This window comes from Giraffa tippelskirchi, chromosome 8 (genome assembly GCF_054371585.1).
Source record: "Giraffa tippelskirchi isolate mGirTip1 chromosome 8, T2T-mGirTip1v1.2.pri, whole genome shotgun sequence".
NCBI classification, from domain to species: domain Eukaryota; kingdom Metazoa; phylum Chordata; class Mammalia; order Artiodactyla; family Giraffidae; genus Giraffa; species Giraffa tippelskirchi.
In genome coordinates, this window is record NC_137282.1 from 79,748,399 (window position 1) to 79,771,851 (window position 23,453).

General features: G+C 41.0%; 1 protein-coding gene across 2 annotated transcripts in view; it reads right to left on the reverse strand.

Moving 5' to 3' along the window:
* ADAMTS12 (ADAM metallopeptidase with thrombospondin type 1 motif 12) overlaps positions 1–23,453 on the reverse strand; it is a 370,221-nt gene that overhangs the window by 83,255 nt on the left and 263,513 nt on the right. Inside the window, exons 15-17 of one of the 2 annotated variants that reach the window (XM_081521437.1) lie at positions 23,273–23,393; positions 14,654–14,898; positions 12,838–12,976 (exon numbers count right to left, since the gene is read on the reverse strand). In XM_081521437.1, coding sequence (XP_081377563.1) covers positions 12,838–12,976; positions 14,654–14,898; positions 23,273–23,393 — 505 coding nt within the window. The remainder of the gene's footprint in view (positions 1–12,837; positions 12,977–14,653; positions 14,899–23,272; positions 23,394–23,453) is intronic. The other variant, XM_081521438.1, reaches the window with a different exon arrangement.

The window sequence follows — 23,453 nt, forward strand, 5'->3', positions numbered from 1 at the left end:
CTTCTAGCTCTTGAGTTCTCACTTCATAGATACAAAACTAAGCCCAAACCTTCCAATGAGGGGCCCCGGCCCAACAGACTGATTTTTCCCAGGTTATAGGAACACAATACCTGGCCAGGTGCTTCTGACTCTACTCAGGTGCTTCTCTGTTCATTTGGTAAAATGTAATCTATAATTTCATCCCTTATCAAATTCTAGTTAAATAAATAAGACAAATAAAATCCAAGAGTCCTAGGTTCTATTCTCTACTTTTCCTTCTACTCATCACTAATTTAACTGTAGCAAAATGAGAATAATTACATTCAGACTGTTTAAGAGTGTGATGCTGAGCTAGTTTATTTCTGGGAGTGTCTTCTACTCTTAAAATCTGTAATCCATGAAGAGAAGATAAAGTTTAATCATGGAAAACATTGGCTAATAAGTGAATTCTGGTTAATATAGTTTCACCATTAACTTGGAAAAGTTTGTTTCAACTGCCATCAGAATGTCTCAACATTGCTAGTTCATATTGCCTTGGTGACAAGGTGTATTTTCCAAAGATGGCTGCAACAATAATCTCTCTTTTGGCATGTTCTTCTCTAGTTACCCTGACTCGGGACTGAATGCAGAAATGAAGTTATGTAAGTTAAGAGGTGAGGTCATAAAAGACTATGTGGCTTCCCTCCAATTCTTTAGAATCTGTCACTCTCAAGACCCTTCACCTGCCATGGAGTAAGAAGTCCCCCACCCTTGGAGAGACCAAGTATAGGTACTCCAGTTGACAGTCCCCAATGAGTTATCCAGCCCAAGTGTCAATCATATGAGTTAAAAAGCCTCCAGATGATTCCAGCTCCCAGGCATTTGAATCATTCTTTGCCATCCAGGTCTTCCTAGCTGAGGTGTCAAACACTGTGGAGCTAAGGCATGCCATCCCCACTGTATCCTGTCTAAATTTCTGACCTACAGAATCCTACCTACATGCATGCATGTTAAGTTGCTTCAATCGTGTCTGACTCTCTGTGACCACATGTACTGCAGTCCCCCAGGATCCTCTGTCCATGGGATTCTCTAGGCAAGAATACTGGAGGGGGTTTCCATGCCCCCCTCCAGGGGGATCTTCCCAACCCAGGGACTGAACCTGAGTCTCTTACATCTCCTGCATTGGTAGGTAGGTTTTATATCAGTCTAATTTTATAGGTAAGAAGCCCAATCTTACCTATAGAGCATAGTAAAATGGTTGTTTTAGTACACTAAATTTAGGTTGCTATGTTACATAGCAATAGTAACTGGAATAGTACTCAATAAATGCTAGCTTTCTTCTTTTCTTGAGTCAAGACCCAGAGCTACCACCGAGCTTGGCTTGCTAGGAAACTCACCACTACTGATTTTATTGATTTTTCATTTCATCCTCTCCTGTGTTTTCTGTTCTCATTCCTTTTTTTCACTCCAGATCCATTCTGTGGAAGCTGATGCTATGGATTGCTGTGGCTTCCAATTAGATTAGGGGAACGGAGACACTGTTTCTTTGGATAACTGCTCCTTCTTTTACTACTTTAGACCTAGGATGGTAGCTTTGTTCTCTCCATCCTCTACTGTTTATGCATGGACAGAGGTAATGAATCACCTTTCTTGGCTTCCCTAAGCCCTATACACACCTTTGAAAGTAGTCAAGGTATTCTGTTTGGGTGTGCAGGGCACCCTGACTGATAACGTCTCCACTGTAAAAAAATCTCAAACCATTAATTATGAGTGGCATAGTCATTAATCAACTCTGTAAACCAACTGCTGAAATAACAGAATCTTTCTCTGACATAGGATATTGTAATACCTCTTTGTGGAAGGGGTCAGAATCAGTCATCATTTTAAGAGTAGTGATCATGATGTAACACTGCAAATGCAGGAAGTGTAACAGATTAGGTTGAATCTATGTGACCCTGACCTTTTCCTGTAATTTAGAAAAGAAAAATGATGTTGGCTTTTAAATCTGGCTTGTGCTTTGACCCTTTCACTTACACACTGAACACAGCCCACAAAGAAATTCTAAGTAATTAAGGTGCCAATCAATATGTTGGCCCAGAACTAAGTTAACTGATTATATATAAGTATTTACTTGGAAAGGGCAGTAAGTGGAAATCAATCACATTCTAAATAGATGAGAATAAAACCCAAAGTTTTATAGAGGAATCTAAGTCACTGTCTCCACATATAGCAATGAGAATGTCACCATGAAGTTGTAAACATATAGTAAACTTTATTAGACACTGGTAGTGAGAGGTTGGGGCTTTCTTGTGGCTCAGAAGGTAAAGAATTGACCTGCGATGTAAGAGACCTGGGTTTGATCCCTGGGTCAGGAAGATCCCCTGGAGAAGGGCATGGCAACACACTCCCGTTTTCTTGCTGGAGAATTCCATGGACAGAGGAGCCTGGTGTGTTACAGTCCATGGGGTTGCAAAGAGTCAGACATAACTGAGTGACTAACACAGTGAGAGATTAATTAAGAACTTTTGCTTTTAAAGAATTTCTTCATATACACTTGAACCTGATCATCTTGAGTGAAAATTATCCCTTGATATAAAGAACAAGTTTATTATGTCCAAAACCTAAACAAACAGAATGATACAGTTCATCATATTCTCAATTCAATATTGAGATTGTAAATAACTGTTGTATGGTTAATTTACTTCATACAAGCTTTTTCTGACTCAAAAATTTAATTTAGGAGGGGATAAACTGAAGACTTAGCTTATTGTAATGATCTGTGGCAGAAAATGTAAGATTTCCTATTATTTTTAACTTAAGATCAAAGATACTCAAGCACTGAATATTTAATCACAGCATCTGAAAGAGATTCAAAGTACTGTATACCAAGTCTTTAAAATATTGACAAAGAACAAGATCTTTTTTTAAAAAATAACCATTTGAGAGCAAGTTAAGCAGTACAAGTTAAATTTTACACTAGCACATAATTGATAATTCTCCTAAAACTGGACATAACCTTGAGTTTAATAATGTGAGATGAAAACAAACACTGCCACAATTCTCTTAAATAAACAGAAATAACACTTAACTTCATAGAAGATGGGAAGAATAGGAATTATATAACCATATGTCTTGTTGGCAAGTCCATCTAAATCTATCAACTTTCAATTTCAGTTCCCAATAAACATATAATTTGTATTTTCTGGCTCCTTGTCTCCCTTCATCTCTGATTTCCTTGAGCAGTGAATTCAGATCTATCCTTCATAATGAAGATTCAGTCAGAAAGAACTTGAATCCCATCACTGCAAGAGCTCAAACACGTTGATGTGTGTGTGTGTCTTCAACAACAACTACAATGTCGACATTACCACCACCACCACCACTAGAATTAGAAATGGTTTTGAATCCTGCTTTTAACATGTATCAAATGATCTTGGGAAGTCTTTATAACCTCCTCCAACCTCATTTTTCTCATGCTCATGTTCATGAGAGTATTGTATAAGGTTGCTGTGAGGATATAAATGATGCATACACTCTGATATATACATGATGTATCTAAGATGATGCCTCCTAAGTCCTGGCATAGTGCTTAATGCATGTTAGGTCCCTGAGAAAAGATTTTAACCTGAATGTGAAGCCTTTTGGTAACCCACTCACTAATCATTATTTGCCTGCACACTCTGTTTTCTGAATGTTGTAAGGTCAAGGTTGGCTTCACACTCTGATACCAGGGAACAGAGGAAATCTAACTCATCCCGACCTCATACTCCAATAATGTAAGCTTCTTACTGCAAACAGCGGGACCCTGATTATATGATTGTTTCTCTAGCTCAAAAGGACATTGAGACTGACTTCAGTAAGTACAAATATTAACGGGATATCAACTAACGAGGTTTGATTTTATTATTATCCATTGCTGAAACCCACACTTGTCACAACACCGGTTAAGACATAAGACCAATAATTTCTTCCTTCCTGAAATCTCAATGAACTGATTACATATACTGACTGTCATGGTCAGAAAGAAATTTTTAAAGAAATAAGGAAGTACATAAGATATGCTCAAACAGGAGCATTGCTGGTGCTTGAAGAATGCTTAATGGAATGAGGTAGGATCCATTTTCAAAACTTGGGATCAAGAAGTACTCTTTCCTGCTTATAATTCCTCTTCTACACCTGCTATGTACACATCAGGCAAAGCACATGCTTTAAAAAGAGGCAGAGGCCAGAAACATCTCACAAAACTCATAGGTTAACAGCAAAAGCAGTCAGCGAGCAATTTTAGGGCACACTGAGCAAAGCCAACCTTCAGAGAAACCAACTGAGAAAAATCCCCAGAAAGTGCATTATTAGGGAACCAAACTAAGGCCCTGGAAACAGGGGAGGGACTAATCTCTCCTGGCCGCATGTGATAAAAAAGGGATGGGATGCAACGAAGATGACCAGTAGAATACGAGAACGTTAGATTAGCCTCCTTGGAAAGGATTCTGGTTAAAACTTCCATATGTAGGGAACTTGGAAGTTGCCACTCTGTTGTAATGACAAGTAAAAACCTGAACAGACTGAAAAACCAACTATTCTTGGGCATGTGAGAGGAAAGGGTATAGGTCAAACTGCTATCTCCAAGACTTGAGACATAGACAGATGAATAGAGGGAGTCACAGATTCCCAACTTCCCAAAGCAGAGACTCATAAGTAGACCATCATGGGAACCTGAATTTCACCAATTAAACATTAAGAAAAGAGTAACTGAAGACCCTCTTGATGAAGGTGAAAGAGGACAGTGAAAAAGCTGGCTTAAAACTCAGCATTCAAAAAACTAAGATCATGGCATCCAGTCCCAACACTTCATGGCAAATAGATGGGGAAACAATGGAAACAGTGACAGACTTCATTTTCTTGGGATCTAAAATCACTGCAGATGGTGGCTGCAGCCACAAAATTAAAAGATGCTTGCTTCTTGGAAGAAAAGCTATGACAAACTTAGACAGCATATTAAAAAGCAGAGACACTACTTTACCAACAAAAGCCATCTAGTCAAGCCTATGGTTTTTCCAGTAGTCATGTATGGATGTGAGAGTTGGACTATAAAGAAAGCTGAACACTGAAGAATTGATGCTTTTGAACTGTGGTGTTAGAGAAGACTCTTGAGAGTCCCTTGGACTGCAAAGAGATCAAACCAGTCAACAACCATATTCTCATCCTTGATAAAGGATACGTGGACATATCCCAAATGTATGTGGTTATTTTGAGCCTTCGTAGGAATACTGTCGGATAGATCCTGTAAGAACTAGTTTCAGTGAATGTAGCTATCTGTTCTACATGTATTTATTTCTAATGAACATGATCTAGTTTCTAAGGCAGTTTAGTACAGTTCTAGCAACCTCCAGGAGCTTCCCATGGTCTTTGGAATTGTTAGTATTTGCCTTTTCCTATCAGAACATGAAGTTTCTTAAACAAAGGGACAATGATTATACTCGAGAGAGAATTCAGCCAAGCCAGGTGATGTCCAGAGTACGGCAGGGGGAAATGTTCTCCCTTTGGTGCAGGCCATTGTTGTACTTCTACACCTGAAAACACAGCATCAAGGAGGCCAGAGAGCACACAACTGACAAAGGTCACACTCAGAAGTGATGACTCACTGTCTCACAATAGTGCCACTGATGTAAGTTTTACTAGACATAAGGCAATTTTAGTTAGAATGTATTACAACTAGAACCTTCCTGCAGTACTGAGATTAGAATGGGGCAAAACTATGGCTTTTACATTCTTACAAAAAGTGAGCTTGAGGTTTTGCCAAAATATTTCTTTTTAGTAAGGAGTCCTGAAGCTTCCTAAGGCTCAACACAGCATCTGTGTTGAGCCATTTCTGCAGCTGTTCCTTCACAGATAATCCATTGGTTATACTTTCATGGTTGATCTTTTGATGGGTGACTGGGGTAAATTTTCTTCAACAAGCCTCTTGTAATGAATGGTAGTGCTTGTTCTTCCATTCCCTTCCAACCTTTCCCAAGGGACAGCTCATCCTAAATTCTCCCAGAGTCACCCCAAAGTCACGTCCCACAGATAGGGCAGGCTGCTGCTGCTGCTGCTGCTAAGTCGCTTCAGTCGTGTCTGACTCTGTGCGACCCCATAGGCGGCAGCCCACCAGGCTCCCCCGTCCCTGGGATTTTCCAGGCAAGAACACTGGAGTGGGTTGCCATTTCCTTCTCCAATGCATGAAAGTGAAAAAGTGAAACTGAAGTCGTTCAGTCGTGTCCGACCCTTAGCGACCCCATGGACTGCAGCCTACCAGGCTCCTCCGTCCATGGGATTTTCCAGGCAAGAGTACTGGAGTGTGTTGCCATTGCCTTCTCCAGATAGGGCAGGAGTAAAATCAAATATGGCAGAGAGGACAGAAGAATAGACACATACAGAAGGAGACACTGTTGTTGTTACACTCTGAGTTCTCTTTGAAAAGTGAGCTGTGGGAAATAAGTGGGCTGGCTTTGATGACAGTCAACTAAATTTATAATATTCTCTTGCCAATTTTTCATATGGATTTCTGCTCTCAAAGATAAAAATTTTAAATAGACTAAGGAAATAACATCTTAGTGGATTTTTTTAAATCATGAATTTCATTTTATTTTAAGTAACTTAGTTACCTCAACTGTTAATAAAATAAAAGCAGGAAAAAAAGGCTGCCTTTCTGCCTGATTAAATCAGAATGCTCTATCTATAATAATCAACATAACTTGCTTCTTGTCCTTCACTCATTTCAACAAAAATTATTGCATTTTCTCCCAAACTATATTTTTTGGGCTCCTCATTTTGTTCCTGTTCCTGGAGGCATGTTGGTTTAAATTCATCTTTGAAAAAAGGAGAGGGGTACGTATATGGAGGCAAAATACTCTCTTGAAGCCAATAGATATAGAGTTGCTAGAAGAAGCTGACTGTACACACAAGTTGCCTGATTGGGAAGTGGAAGCCTTTTGATTTAGAGACTTGTGACAGCCCTTGGTGGATGGGCACAGGCAATGTCCCACCAGTCCTTCTTCTTTGGCAGGTCAAGACTGAGCCAGCAGAGGCAGAGCTCTATCTTTCCCTTGGAACATATCATTTTTGTTCTTCAAAAGCCTTCATCCAGATAAGAAGCCAATGACTGATTACATCTTAGTAAATTTATACTTTAGTAGCTCTCTGCTCCAAATAGACAAGAGTAATACGTAGGTGTTGGAGAAGACTCTTGAGAGTCCCTTGGACTGCAAGGAGATCAAACCAGTCAATCCTAAAGGAAATCAACCCTGAATATTCACTGGAAGGACTGATGCTGAAGCTGAAACTCCAATACTTAGGCCACCTGAGGCAAAGAGCCAACTCACTAGAAAAGACTCTGATGCTAGAAAAGATTGAGGGCAGGAGAACTAGGAGGTGACAGAGGATGAGATGGTTGGATGGCATCACTGACTCAATGGACATGAGTTTGAGCAAACTCCAGGAGATAGTGAGGGACTGGGAAGCCTGGCATGCTGCAGCCCATGGAGTTGCAAAGAGTTGGACATGACTTCATGGAAAAAAAACAACAAATATGTAAAATTACTGGTGGTTCAGTAATACGCAAAATTATACAAAGTATTCAATTATAACTATTTAAAATGGAAAACCAAAATGTCACAATGCTTAAATGTAGGTAAAAATCCTGGCAAAAGGGTGAGCAGGACTTAAGTGAAGGGTCTGCCAGAAGCTATTGTGGGTGGTGGCCACGTACTTGGCTCCAGGGAAGTCTCAGGGCTTTAACTGCTCCACCTGAGGTGGGGAGGAGACCACCCTCACCACAAACTTCTTAGATCCTAACTCTTGAACTTCAGGCCTAGGAAGGTGGCAAAGTAAGGACTTGGCTTGTCACATAAACACTCCACCAAGCTGCCTGCTGTCTCTGTGATAATATCTAATGTATTTTCAGTGTCACAAAGAGAGGCAATTCTGAACCACCTTAACAAGTACTGTCCTGAAATGAAGTCCCACAGGGTGGTCAGGAAAAAAGTGCCAAAACTAGGAAAAGCGGGTGCACGTAGAGTGTAAAAGGGAGGAAAAGGACAGAAAAGAGAAAAATAAAAATAAACCAAAAGGGCGAGCTTGTCCATAAAGAAGTTTAAGCACCAAAGAGTTGAAGCTTTCAAGTTGTGGTGGTGGGGAAGACTCCTGAGAGTACTTTGGACTGCAAGTTCAAACTAGTCAATCCTAAAGGAAATCAACCCTGAATATTCACTGGAAGGACTGATGCTGAAGTTCCAATACTTTGGTCACCTGATGAGAAGAGCCGATTTGTTGGAAAAGACCCTGATGCTGGGAAAAATTGAGGGCAGGAGGAGAAGGAGGTGACAGAGGATGAGATGGTTGGATAGCATCATTGACTCAAAGAACATGAGTTTGAGCAAGCTCTGGGAGACAGTGGAGGACAGAGGAGCCTGGTATGCTGCAGTCCAAAATCACTGCAGATGGTGATCGCAGCCATGAAATTAAAAGACACTACTTGGAAGGAAAGTTATGACCAACCTAGATAGCATATTAAAAAGCAGAGACATTACTTTGTCAACAAAGGTCCGTCTAGTCAAGGCTATGGTTTTTCCAGTAGTCATGTATGGATGTGAGAGTTGGACTATAAAGAAAGCTGAGCGCTGAAGAATTGATGCTCTTGAACTGTGGTGTTGGAGAAGACTCTTGAGAGTCCCTTGGACTGCAAGGAGATCCAACCAGTCCATCCTAAAGGAGATCAGTCCTGGGTGTTCATTAGAAGGACTGATGTTGAAGCTGAAACTCCAATACTTTGGCCACCTCATGCAAAGAGCTGACTCATTTGAAAAGACCTGATGCTGGAAAAGATTGAGGGCAGGAGGAGAAGGGGATGACAGAGGATGAGATGGTTGAATGGCATCACCGACTCAGTGGACAAGAGTTTGGGTAACTCCGGGAGTTGGTGATGGACAGGGAGGCCTGTTGTGCTGTAGTCCATGGGGTTGCAAAGAGTTGGACACAACTGAGCGACTGAACTGAACTGAAAGACAGTAAAATAATTACAACAGGAATTTACTCTGGATAAAATATGTTTGATAGGACAGTGCTAGGGAATGAACATTTGTTGAACATATGAAAATTCATCTGTTGAAGCCCTACACCCCTCAGTGTCATGGTATTTGCAGGTGGGGCATGTGGGAGGTAATTGGGTCATGAGAGTAAGGTCCTCATGACAGAACAGACACCCTTATGTAAAGGAGAAGGGGCACAAGAGATCTTGCTCACTCTGCCATGTAAAGATACAGTGAGAAGATAGCCAACAAGTCAGAAGATTCTCACTGAGAACTGAATCTGTGAGTACCTTGACCTTGGAATTTATAGCCTCCAGAACTATGAGAAATGAAGCTTCCAAGTCTGTTGTGTTTTGTAATAGCAGTCCGAGCTGAAAAAGACAGCAATCTGACATATATTGTAATATAAGCATGCTACTCGCTGCCTTTGGACATTTTCACTTGGACATCTCACAGGCACTTTAACTGAATTCACGTAATTATAAACTCCTCTTTAGATCTGTTTCTTGTCCCATCTCCCTGCTTCAGTGAGTAAAACCACATTTAGCCAGCTATGCAACGGAGAACACTGTTACCTTTCAACCATCCCTCAAGCTCAAAAAACTCCCTACCAACAGATAAACTGACTCAACCACTGAGTCCAGGCTAGTCCACCTCTTAAATATCTCCACGTTTGTATAATTTTTCTACCTGTAACACCTTACTTTCATTTATTTACTTATTTTTAAACTTTTTCTTTTTTATTGAGGTATAGCCGATTAACAAAAAATGTGACAGTTTCAAGTAAACCATGAAGGGACTTAGCCATATATACACACCTGTATCCTTTCTCCCCCAAGCCCCCAACGCCATCCAGGTGCCACATAACACTGAGCAGAGTTCCATGTGCTATACAGCAGGGCCTTGTTGCTTATCCATTTTAAATATAGCAGTGTGTACCACCTTACTTTTAGTTCAAGCCACTAATATTACTTCCCCAGATGACTGCCAAGATCTTCTTTCTCTTTGCCATTTCTCTAGTGTTTCTCCCACATGGAAACAAAACATTGACCCTAGTTAACTCTGGGACAAAGGAAAGAGAGTGGAATTAGGGACTGCTTTTTAAGTATATTTGTGCAATTTTTTATTCTTTAAAAATGTAAATTGAAATAAACATGACATAATAATAAGATCTGATAAACCTGAGTGGTTGATATACAGGAGTTTGTTATTGCATTCTCCTTTTTTGCTGGGATGTTTGAAATATTTTCCAGTGAAAAAGTGTAAAGCTAAAATAACACAATAACAAAATGAATAAAGTAAAATAAAATAAAATGATTGCTACTATCCATTTGTAACCCTTTTACTACGGGAATCAATTTTATAATAAATTTCTTAATATTTGGTATAAATATCTTACTTTTTGAACCTAGAAATTACATCTACAAATTAACATTTAATGAGATCATTCTTTACATGGGCCCAAAGATGCTCATTACAGGGTAATGATCAATAAGGAACTGGCTAAGGGAATTTTGCTTTGTCTTGCCAGTGAAATATAATGTGGCCATAAAAATGATTGCTCTGGAGACTGAATAATACATGGAAAGGTACCTATGTTAGGATGTTAAATGAAAACACGTGTGTATGTGTACATAAATCCATCCACATGCACACAACTATAAACATCTACTGGAGAAGGAAATGGCAACCCACTCCAGTGCTCTTGCCTGGAAAATCCCATGGGTGGAGGAGCCTGGCAGGCTACAGTTCACAGGGTCGCAAAGAGTTGGACACTACTGAGCAACTTCAACTTTTTTCGCATAAACATCTATGATGAGAAACAAGAATATTGAAGGGCAATAAAGCAAAATACCAAAGTGCATATGTGTTAGGGTGCTGACTATAAAAAAAATTTTTCATTAACGTATTTAACTTAGTTTTATAATATATAAAGTTTTAACCTGACATAAAAATACACCACCGAATGATTCAGTGCTTTGGGCATGCTTCCATCTTTATGCTTAACAGTGAGTGTCTTGTGTAAATGTTAGCATTTCATTCTCTATGTCTGAGAGTACGAAGGTGGATACGCTGTCACTCTTCTCTGCCGGAATGAAGACAGCACAGTGCTATTTGAATAGATAGCAGAGGCTGAAATTCAGGTGAGCACGTGGACACTATGATCGCTCTGCTAAGGTTTAATAAGCAGAGTGACATTTGCCCAAGTCGGCCGAGGTGCAGCTGAAGGATCAGGCTGTACCAAAATCAAAGGCCCAGTTCACATGTGGTAAGGCTGTTGCATCTCCTCGCTAACTGCAGATGTATCTTTATGATTCTCACACCAATCAGCCATTTATATTGTATTTCCCCTTTTCTGAAATATCACACAAGTCATGCAAAGGGTCCAACCCATGCTGAAATAGAAGGAGTGGGTGGATGACATTCTCTTCTTCTCTGAGAAGGCCCTGCTAAGGCAGGACTGGCTGAGTTTCTCTCCATAGTGTCCTGGGACAAATGATTCAAACTTAAAGCTTAAAATCCCAGGATAGAGGAGCCTAGAAGGCTACAGCCCCTGGGGTTGCAAAAGAGTGGCACGCAACTTAGCAACTAAACAACAACAACAATCCTTGCACAGAAAAGAGAACAAAAGGGATGCGAAATTGAAAAAGTATCTGTTAACCACAATAAAGTCTCGATGACTTCATGTTCCTCACAACTGCTCCTCAGGGAAATATTTTCTTATTTTCTGCTCAAGTAGCTTTTGCTTCTCAGCATGTCCAGCGCTCCTGGGCAGTGGGGGCAGGATCCTTGGCGGGAACAGCAGGACTGGCTCTTATGAATGCCCCTGAGGCTGCTGTCAGTGCACATTTTACCTGGACAGATTTCCAGAGGTTTGGGGTTTTCAAAACGGCATGCATTTTGAAATGAACATATGACCTGTTATTTCTAAAGGTTGTGTGCTGTGTGCTCACTTGTGTCCGACTCTTTGCGACCCCATGTACTGTAGCCCACCAGGCTCCCCCGTCCCTGGGATTTCCAGGCAAGAACACTGGAGTGGGTTGCCATTTCCTTCTCCAATGTATGAAAGGGAAAAGTGAAAGTGAAGTTGCTCAGTCATGTCTGACTCTTAGCGACCCCATGGACTGCAGCCCACCAGGCTCCTTCGTCTATGAGACTTTCCAGGCAAGAGTACTGGAGTGGGTTGCCATTGCCTTCTCCAAAAAAGACACGCAGGTTGTCACAAAGCACCAGCTTTGAGCTCCATGACACCCTTGAGGGTTGGGATGGGGTAGGAGGTGGGAGAGAAGTTCCAGAGGGAAGGGACATATGTGTACCTATGGCTGATTCATGTTGATGTATGGCAGAAACCCGCAGAATACTGTAAAGCAATTATCCTCCAATTAAAAATAAATAAATAAGTAAATAAAAAGACATGTAGGGACTTCCCTGGCAGTCCAGTGGCTAAGACTCCAAGCTCCCAATGCAGGGAGCCTGGGTTCCAACCTTGGTCATGGAACTAGATCCCATATGCCGAAACGAAGACTCGGCAAAGCCAAATAAATAAATATAGAAAATAAATAAAAGACTTGTAACTCTTTATGTAAACAAAACCTTTCAAGAGGATAGTATATAAAGCTGATTGAAAAAAAAAAAAAAACAACTGCCTCTTCGTTTATACCATACCTGACACATTTACTATCCTTAGAAGCCCCCAGGCCATCTTTGTAGAACCCTGCAGACCCAGGGACATGAGTGCAAACTGCCGGCTTGAACTGTCTCCATGGCTTATTCTGAAGCTGACGTGGTTCATAGAGAGAGCATCTGTTCTCACCTGTTCCACATGTTACACTGCACTCTGTCCAGCGGCCATACTGCCAGAAGTACACCAGCTTCTCCACGTCATTGTCCAGGCCATCTTTCCGGATTGTGTACTCATACTTGATACCAGGGTTAGTCACCTGGAATAGAAGCTAAAGGGCAAGAGAGGGGTCATGCCAAACTCTGATGTGACCTTACACTGCAAATCACAGTCACATAAAAATCTTGCCCAATGTCCACCACCTTAAAGTAGTCATGAAGTCATGCAATGGAACAAACACCATTAAATAAATATGTCTACTTCCACCTGTAAGTCTATGTACATCTACATCTAATCTGCCCCAATCTATTATTTCTTGACTGAATTCCCATGGGAATTCTGGGAAATCTAATCACATGGGAATTATTCTGAGGGATTAACCAGAGTACCCTTTCCAACAATAGCTGGTAGGTCACTTTGTGTCCTTGCATACCTACTAACTTTGTGGTTATGGGTAATTTCCTTGATCTCTTTGTGCCTTACTTTCCTTATCAACAAGGTAAGGATAATTACAGCATGACTAATGATTGTTGATGAGGGCTAAATAAATAATTGTAATGTGATTAGATATGGTTGGATCTGTGCCTGGCATATAGTTAGCACTCAGTAAACACTAATTTGGTTGTTGTTGTTATTGCTTTTTGATGCACTCTTCTAGCTCTTAGGCTGATTTCTTTACAGCATATAATTCTGGGGTTAAAATGGTCATGGGTTTTAGCCAAAGCATAAAATTGTAATCAGAATTTGGGACCTTCTCCTGCTTTCCCTCTCCTGCAGGCAATCTACTAATCAGGTGTTTGAAACAGATTCATCTTACATTAGAGGTGGTGGATTGTTTGCTCCATGGAATTGCAGGTCCCCATATATAAAATTTTTCCCTAGTGGGCCTCTAAAATGTAAGATCTCCTGGCATTTATGGATCATGGCTATCAAGCCTTGACTTCCAGCTTCTGTGAATGCTCTGATCTCTGGTTCTGAAATGACTTTCCTCTAAATTCTGAATATAGTTAGATGTCACTATCTCTTGGGCCATTCGTAATCCCCAACCTGCCTTGCCTCTGCTGGTATAATTATCCCACTCCTTTTCTATAGTTCTTTGCCAGTATGGTAGACAAATCACTTCTGCCTTTGAAGAGCACATCCTATATCTAAATATATTTCTCCTCCAAGGGTTTTAGAAAGTCAAATCTTTGGTCTGAGGACAACCACATGAGAACACGTGAAAGAACCATGTCAGTTCATCACCACTGCTGGAAAGCTGTTTGAAAACTCATAATAGGCTGACATAGATTGGTGCTGTCATTTTCATAGCCAAGGAAAAACTCATCCTGAAATAAATAGCCTGCACTGACCATACTGGGAACTAAACTCCATGGACGATCTTAGGGCCCCTGGCAATCCATCATGAGAGTTTCAGCAATTTTAGGCAATAAACGATTAGCAGCACTTCCCCCCTTGTTCCTTGCTAAAAGGAGGTTTATGGATTCTTAATGAAGGGCTGCTAAGTCGCTTCAGTCATGTCCAACTCTTTTTGACCCTATGGACTATAGCCTGCCAGGCCCCTCTATCTATGGTGGTTCTCCAGGCAAAATCCTGGAGTGGGTTGCCATGCCCTCTTCCAGGGAATCTTCCCAACCCAGGGATCGAACCTGTATCTCTTATGTCTCCTGCATTGGCGGGCAGGTTCTTTACCACTAGAGCCATATCCTCTAGCAAATACTTTGGAAAAGAAAATTAGAAAGATCCTAACTAGTGTAAATGTGAGCAGTTTTCTTCACTTCTGAGTTACCTGGATCCACACTGACTCATTGGTGGGACCCGTGGCCATCAGTTTCTCCAGGTCTCCTTTTCTGTCGTATTGAAAGGTGGTCCCTGCCAGCTTGTAGTTCCCATTCCACTGGATAATAAATCCTCCATTGAGGTAATATTTTTCAGGATCTTCACTCCTGATAGCCAGAAAGTTTCCAGCTCCTTCAACCTCCATTACCCGTATGTCCCTGGCTCCTTTTGGAATCAGTCCGATGTCAACATAACCTAAGGAGAAAAGAGAGGCATGCAAGCTTAGCTGAACACAGTCTGTTTCCAACCCATTATCCATGCTCTTTCCAGCATCTCCACCATTTAGTGCCCTCGTCTTCCTGCTGGGTGGTTACTGAGACTGGCAGATGCACTAATCATGGAGAACTTTAAGGAGCTTGGCCATGAGTAGAAATCTCAGGAGCTTTGTGACTCAGTACGTAATCAGTTTTATAAGAGGAGAGGTGAAATAAATGCAGATCAGATTCTGAAGCTTTTGTGGTTGATCCAGCATTTATTTTTCTGTGATTTCCTTTGATAGTTTAAAATGTTACAGCCCCTAGCCAGCTTCCCATTTGCATTTCTGCTTCTCCATTTGTTGCTGCTATCAGATTAATCTTCCTAAACATTTGCAATGGCCACATCTTTTGCCTCATCCTCATTGCCTGAAAATTAAAGACTGATGAGGAAATAATTTAATCATAGCTTAAATTCATTAAGAGAATTCTGTAGGGAATCTTGGATTGATTGCCACCTGGCACACTTGAATACAACTTATGATGAGAAACTCAGCTCTGAGCACAGCTTTTTATATTGCTGGACAATTATATTCATTAAAAAGTTTTTTTTTCATATTTTCTTATGTTTTGATGGAATATAAACTTATGTTTTATTCTCATGTGTTCTAATCCAACATTCTCAAAAAACAGAACATCCACTTAAAGACCATGATCAATTCTAGCTACAGTCTTATCTTCACTTATTGGTTATTACGGTAGGAGACCTAAAGGCGAGAAATGGAATTAAAACATGAAGGGTTTCCTCTCTTTGCCAGACTCTAAGCTAAGCCTTTTATGCATTCATCCTACTTATGCTTCTTAAGAACATAAGAAGCATATGTTCATCACCTCATAGCTGTGATAGAAAGGAAAGACTCTGGGGAAGGCATTAGGAAAGGAGTACTGGGCATGGGAGTCAGACATCAATTCTAGTTTCTGCATCACCATGAATAAGCTCCATGATGTCCATCAACTTATTCAGCTGCTTTGAATGTCATCTGTAAAAGGAAGGAGCTTGAATGAGATGATGTCTGACATCCTTCCTAGCTCTGATAATCAATTATTTTGTCCATGTCTAGGCTAAATTTTCTTTGTCCCTTTACTTTTTCCATACAAAACTTGATTTGAAGATCTTGATCATCCTGGTCATTTCCCACTGGATTTATCCTAGGTTTTATTCTGACTAACAAACAAGCCCTCATCTCTGTCACCTAAAAGTGCCCTGACTGTGATCTTTCCCTCAGACATTAACACAGCATAGAATCCTGGGTGTTAAAACCCACAACAGGCCAGCAGGAATGATTTACTCAGAAGCTAGGTACAGACCACAACTTCAGCTCTATTTTTCAAACTGGCAGCTGCTATCCAAAGGAACCAAAGTGTAGGGCATGAAGTACTTGATTAAATTCCACTAGGCCCTTACAAACTCACCCGAGACAGTTGATTAAAACTACTAATTTACAACTAGCAGGGCAAAATATTTATCACATGTAATTGAGGGTGATACAATTGTTTAAAAAGCCTTTGGAACACTGCTTCCTACAGCCATAGCAGAGCTTCTCGTAGCAGAGCTCATGCAGAAAAGTCAACTGGCATTAAATACTATGCTGTTGTTGTTTAGTCACTCAGTCACGTCTGACTCTTTTGAGAACCTATGGACTGTAGCCCGCCAGGCTCCTCTGTCCATGGCATTTCTCAGGCAAGAATACTGGAGTGGGTTGCCATTTCCTTCTCCAGGGGTTCTTCCAGACCCAGGGATTGAACCCATGTCTCCTGCATTAGCAGGTGGATTCTTTACCACTGAGCCATCTGGAAAGCCCATTCAATAGTATGATAACCACCATATCCCTCGTCTTAAAACAAACAAAAAATTAAACAAAATAAAAAAGCTATGAGAAATAGATGAGAAAACAACCCCCAAGAGTTTGCCTTTTATCTTCCACTTAAGAATATTAAAATTAGAAATATTTATTGTATGTAGATTCTGCCATATTAAGAGGGGAAGTACATCTAATTTAAAATAAAAGATTTCATTGAATACAATCTCTGCTTCTGAACAGTTTGTAGACAGAAGATGTAAACTGAGGCAGATTTAGCCATGAGCAAAAGTAATACATATTTACAATATATTTTTGCAAAAGAACACCAAAGAGAAACTCAAAAAATAAAATTCCGATATTTGGAGTTAAAAAGAACCATAACATATCCACAGACTCTTTTACACATGACAAAATAGCCCACAATAGAGAGGAGTATAAAATGAAAAGTAAAAGTTTCCATTTCCCTCCACCCAGAGTCTTAAATCCCAAAGATAATTACACTTAATAGTCTTGTCGATTTTCTTTCGAAACTTTTCTTTATACTTATAAACACACATACACATGCTTTTTTAAACAAGTGATATCATACTATATGAACATTTTAACTATTGCTTTTTAAATTTAATGTACCTTACACATCTTTCCACATTTTTGAGCATTTCAACAACTGCCAAAATGACATAAACCCATTTTTTAAACAACACACTGTTAATGGACATTTAGGTAGAAGGGAATGACCATCTGTCTATCTACAAAATGAAGAAATGTTTTCCAAGAGATGAGACAATCTATGCTATATCACACATATGTGTGTGTATACGTATACACACACATATCTATAACCAGGATTTGTTAAACACCTAAAACAATGTTTTTCATGGAAAAGTGTGATTGGTAGAACAGAGCTGAAAAAAATCCCCTTGAATGTCTCATATTCATGGGTCTTCTTTACAGAAATGAGAATCATATAAAAAAGTTGTAGAGGTGAAGGGTTATTGAGACGTTTATTTTACATCAAGGGAAAATTTTCAGGGTTGGTAAGAATATCCCTCAAGTAGTAAGAACAATTACTATATTCATTCAGCAAATCACTTTTCTTTCATTTTCCCCAGTAAACACTATCCTTTTGCACCAGCGTTGGGGAAAGTGGAAAGACATAATCTTGACCTCAAAGAAGGAGTCTCTTCTTTGTCCATGGAGACTACCTGGAAAAACCATCCCCGAGTCTAAACATCTTAAGCTAAAAGAATATTCAGGATCTTTGAGGATGGGGCAGAAGACTGGCCTCACTTCTGAAGACATATCATAGGAGCAACAATGGATTATTTGTGCTAATATGCGTCTTATCCAACTAGTCTATAAAAGGGATTTGCTCACTGGCTTATTTTGTTTCCAGTCTGTCACTTCAAATAAAAATATGTTTATGAAGGGGTCATACTGTTAACCCATGCAATTTATCTACAACTACCAGCTTGCCTTTTTCTTTTTTAAATTTGTCCTGTCAGTTTGTGGCAAGCAAGACGATCCTCACTGCAGGCCAAGATGTCATGGTTTCTGTGAGGAAAGATGTTTTTTTCACCTGGGAAAGACATATCACTCTTCTGAAGCCTGGCTTGACGGCAGTGACACACTGGTGTCTGGTTCAGATTCAAACCTGCATTTGACCTGCTCACAGATCACAGGGAGGAAGAGCTACATATAATTGTATTCATCAGCTAGATCTCTGAGAATTAAACTGCTCCGGATTTGGAACTTCAGCCTCAATTATTTCAAAAGAGGGTAGGAAGGGGCCTGGAGTCATGGAACACACCATGAGAAACTATGATCCTCTTGTTATTGGGTTGGTTAAAAAGTTCATCCAGGTTTTTCCCTAAGATCTTACAGAAAAATCTGAATGAATTTTTTGGCCAACTCAATAGAAACCGGTGGAAACAGCAGAGGGAACAGACGGAGGCTTCCTGACTCTGAACACTTCCAGGGTAAAGGCCCACAGTCCTGAGCCCAGGAGGTCTTTCAGCTCTTCCGATGGGAGAACTCCTGTGTAAAGTGTCCATTCTCTCTACTCCTTTCAACTCAAGGTTTCCTGGAAAGTGTGACTTAGGACAGTTTTCAAGTAAAGATGGTATTTTGGTAAATATGGTTTCAAGAAAGCCATGTCCTCTCTCATCATTATCTCCTAACTTCTGCCTCCAATTCTGTCTCTGGGATGTTTTCTTACGTGATTCTCATCCCCTTTACATTAACTTCTTTAGTCTAGGCCCTCATCTCCTGGATATGGGTTGATGTTTGAATTCCCAGCACTGGGTTCTCCTATTCCAGGCAATTTTGTATGTCACTGGCAAACTAGTCTTTCTGTGACACTGACCTCATGTCATTTCAGCTTCCTAAAGTCATATAATGGCCCCGTATGTGCTGTGCTAAGTCACTTCAGTCGTATCTGACTCTTTGCAACCCTATGGACTGTATCCTCTGTCCATGGGATTCTCCAGGCAAGAATACTAGAGCTGGTTGCCATCCCCTCTTCCAGGGGAATCTTCCTGACCCAGGGATCAAACCAGTGTTCCTATGTCTCTTGCATTGGCAGGCAGGTTCTTTACCACTAGCATCACCCTGGAAGCCCCAGAATGGTCACTATTCTCTCTTAAATCAATAGGAAATAAATTGAATATTGTGGGACAGCCTAGGAGCAACTTTGAGTCATGAAGCCATATCATTTCTTCTTAAAAGCATCTCAAGTCCTACTGCCCAGACTTGTGCAGACCCTGCACTCAACACTGAGGCCACAGCCCCGACCTGTGCTGTGAGTGCTCTTAATGGGCTCTGTTCATATTCATGATCACATTAGTTTGTCACAGAGCCTAGAGGCCCCAAGCCAAAGTCCAGAATGTGCTTCGCTATTGAATTAAGATGGGAATTTAAGTTATAATTTTTGTCAATTCTGAACTCTATGTGAATTTAATCTTTTGACCATAAAGATCAGTGGCAGAACCTAGGGAGCTGCAGCCAGAAGTACTAAGCACATAAACACACAAAATCAATACAGGATGGGATCCAGGGGGTCAGGTACACAATTTCAGGCAGCTGCTGCTTTTCCTCCATTCCAGGAATCTCTTCTTCTAAAGATATGGATGCTAGTAGCAAGAGTTTAAGAAGAGGGATGTTCTGTGTGTTTCTTCTGCTCTCTAGACTCTAGACCATTTTTTCAGCATGCTGAATTGTAGAAATGAAAAACTGTATGTAAGGTATATTAGACAGTGGAAACTGAATTAAGTATTGTGCCAAAAGACTTAAAGTAACTCTACTATGTGCATCAAATCTACTCAATAGATATGTAAATGTATTACTTAAAATATAAAATTAAAGGTGAACTTTATATGGTAACTGTTCTAGTTCCATAAAAAGATTTTAAACAAAAGTTGAGTGTATTCTGGTTAGGACTAAATAAAGGAGGTAGGAATCAAGGCTGTTGGTTTGGGTCCTGAGTTAAGTGACACAATTAGTCGTAGGAGAGTTCCAGGGTGCTCAGAGAATGTGGTCCCTTGTTGCCAGCATCAGAACAAAGCAGGTCCGTGCAAATAAGCCCAGGATTTGGGTTAGTGGTCAGAGGACCTGGCATTGGTGGGGTCAAGAGAAGCCAATAAAGGCCACAGGAGTCCAGAGGGGTGGTTTTAGGAAGTCAATAGATTAAATGCAAGAAGTTAGACACAGATGCATAGAACAATTTTATGGACTCTGAGGGAGAAGGTAAGGGTGAGACGTTCTGGGAGAATAGCATTGAAACATGTATATTATCATATGTGAAACAGAACACCATTCCATGTTCGATGCATGAGACAAGGGCTCAGGGCCGGGGCAATGGGATGACCCAGAGGGATGGGATGGGGAGGGAGGTGGGTGGGGGGTCCAGGAAGGGGAACACATGTAAACCCATGGCTGATTCATGTCAATGTATGGCAAAAACTATTACAATATTGTAAAGTAATTAGCCCCCAACTAAAATAAATAAATTTATAAAAAAAAAAATAAAGATCAGAAGTTAATGACAAAAAAAATAAATGCAAGAAGTTAAAAAAATGCCAAGAAAGAGCTAGCCAATATTAAAGATCAAGGTAGGTGAGTATTACAGAATCAAGGAGATTAGGCAGCAGGAAATAAATCATGCTGAGGAACTGGACAACAAGGGATCAGTGTTCTAGACCAAAGAGAATGGGCTGCAGGAGTTTGCGATGAAGGCCAAGGCTCTGGGTGGCAAGCCCAGGGTGCCCTTGGAAGAAGAGGGCTTAATATTCTCCCAACTTCCTTTTGAAACAGGCTCCTAATTTAAATTCTCCCTAAGAGTGAAATGTCACAGTGGATTCCTGGTGGTTTCATCACCCAGATAGTGTGAGGAAACAAGCAGTGGCAAGAGTCACCATCTTATTCATTATTCTGTCCCCCATGCTGAGCACTCAATAGGTGCTCAATGAAAGTTTCTCAAGTAATAGAGCAAGTGAGTGAATGAACAAATGAACCAGAGAGTTCCTGTACATAGATAGTACAGTGTACTCTGGGCCTAAGTTCTTCAAACTTAAGACACTTTCCATCACAGTAACCATGTGCTACACCTAGAAGCCATTTTTTTTCTCTTTCTCCATGAGAGGAAATAGAAGTTATCATGGAGGGTCTACAAGAAGGTAGCCCTTTTGTTCCCCAAGCGTGGTACTAATTAAAGGACTAAATGTCACCATCTAGTATGCAGCATCAGATCTACTAAACAGAGTTCCTCTTCCCAGAGAAAGATGGAAACTTAGCTGTTGGGACATTCCAGGGCAGCCATGAATAAAGACACCTTCTCTGAAAAACTCTGCCCAACTTCAACACTTAGATATCAACAAATGATCAGCCTTGGTGCTGGAAATGGGGGAAGATAAAATACACCATGGAGGGTTGGAAGGGGCCTCAAAAATGGCCCAGAGAGATGGCTTCCCTAAGGTCAATGGCAATCTAGACCAGTAACCCAGTCTTTTTGCCTCTGAGCATACTTCAACTCCACATCATTCTCTCTGTTTCTTAGAAGCACTCACAAAAAATAAAGAAAAAGGCTTGACTAGTATTTCATGCCTCCGTCATCAAGAGCTGCAGCAGCCAGAGAGGAGGAGGTGTTGGATGTGACTGCCACAGGCATCTCTAATGGAGACTTTTTCACCTGTACTTCTATTGGAAAAAATGCAGACAGCCAAAGTAAAGCAGGAAAAAGCGAGAAGAACTCAAGCAGAAGCCATGGATCAGTGTGGCCATGCAACCTTTCAAGGATTTTTGAATCCTTGTGAGTGACTAAGCACATATTCTCCTTATTTCCTACTCATGGAGATAATTTTGCCACAAGAGCTAGTCTGCACCTGTTGCCCAAGTTCATTGCTTTTCAGGGTTGCCTGATGGTTTCTTACTTTCCTTAGAAGAAAGATACTGGATTTTCTTTCAAGGTCATGGTTAAGAACAGTGATAACAAGGCTCTGGGGATCTCATGCACAAGTCCTGGAATAGGCCTGGATTGAAGCCATCTTCAATCAATCACAGCCCCATGTTGCAGCTACAAACACACACTTGTTCTGGAAATAATTCTCCAGAAGGGATTGTCACAAGCCACAGACTCTTGAGGGCAAATGGGACCCTCCAGAGAATCAACCACTGGACCCCTCACCTCCCCAGAGTAGCCTCAAGCAATGATTGATGAGAGCTGCCTTGTACTGTCTCAACTCCTTCACTCCTGGGCAGGGCAAATTCTGAAGTACAACAACTTCTATACTGGCTCCCATATAATGTAACTGGCTTAATGATATTCCCTTTCCTGGCTGGTTATTTCTGGGGAGGAGAGAAGGGGATGACCTCTCCAACTCCAAAGATTATTAGTAGCCTGAAGCTGTTAAAGGAAGACATCCCAAAAAAGGTAATCATGGGGAAGGAAGGGTGGGGTGTGGGTAAGGAGGGCATGTTAGCTGGGAGAAGCCACCTGGAGAGACTTAAGGCACCTCTGGGAGAGACCCTCTTATGGGGAGGGATTGGGAATAAGAGCAAATTGAAGTAACCCTGCCTTGCTTCTCCTCTGGTCCTAAAGCTACATCCTGATTCTTCTGTCTTTAAACCCACTGCTGGTTTCTCTGCCCTCAGTTATGGAACCTGCCCCATGTCTGCATCCTCCTCCACCAGCTTTTCATCCCTTCTCTCCCTCAGGTCTCGGTCCACTGGCCTTCAGCCCTGGATCCTCTCCCAGGGAATCACACTAAATCTGGTCCTATGGGCAGCCACTCAGCCATCTTAGATCCCTAGGGCAATGTAATGCTTCCTGCAGTTGCTTAGCAATCAATCCCTTTTCTACAACTGCCAAGGAGCCTTTGTAGCCAAGGCTATATCTATTTTGAATTCTGTGAAAGTTACAATCTGCTTAAAAAGTTACAATCTGCTAAAAAAAAAAAATAACACTCCATCTTGACCTTCATCCTCAGTCCCCTGCTACTGCAATTATTTGTTTATTACCGGATCCTTCTTTCTGCTTAAACATCTTCTTCACAGTCTGGCAGGCTGAGCCATCCCCAAGGCACACACCACAGCGGTCCTCCGTGGCGTTGGAGTCGATCTCATAATCACAGCCGACCATCTGTGGAGAAGAGAGGTTAAGGATGAGTGACATGGGCAGGAGATGCCACACCTGCCCTGG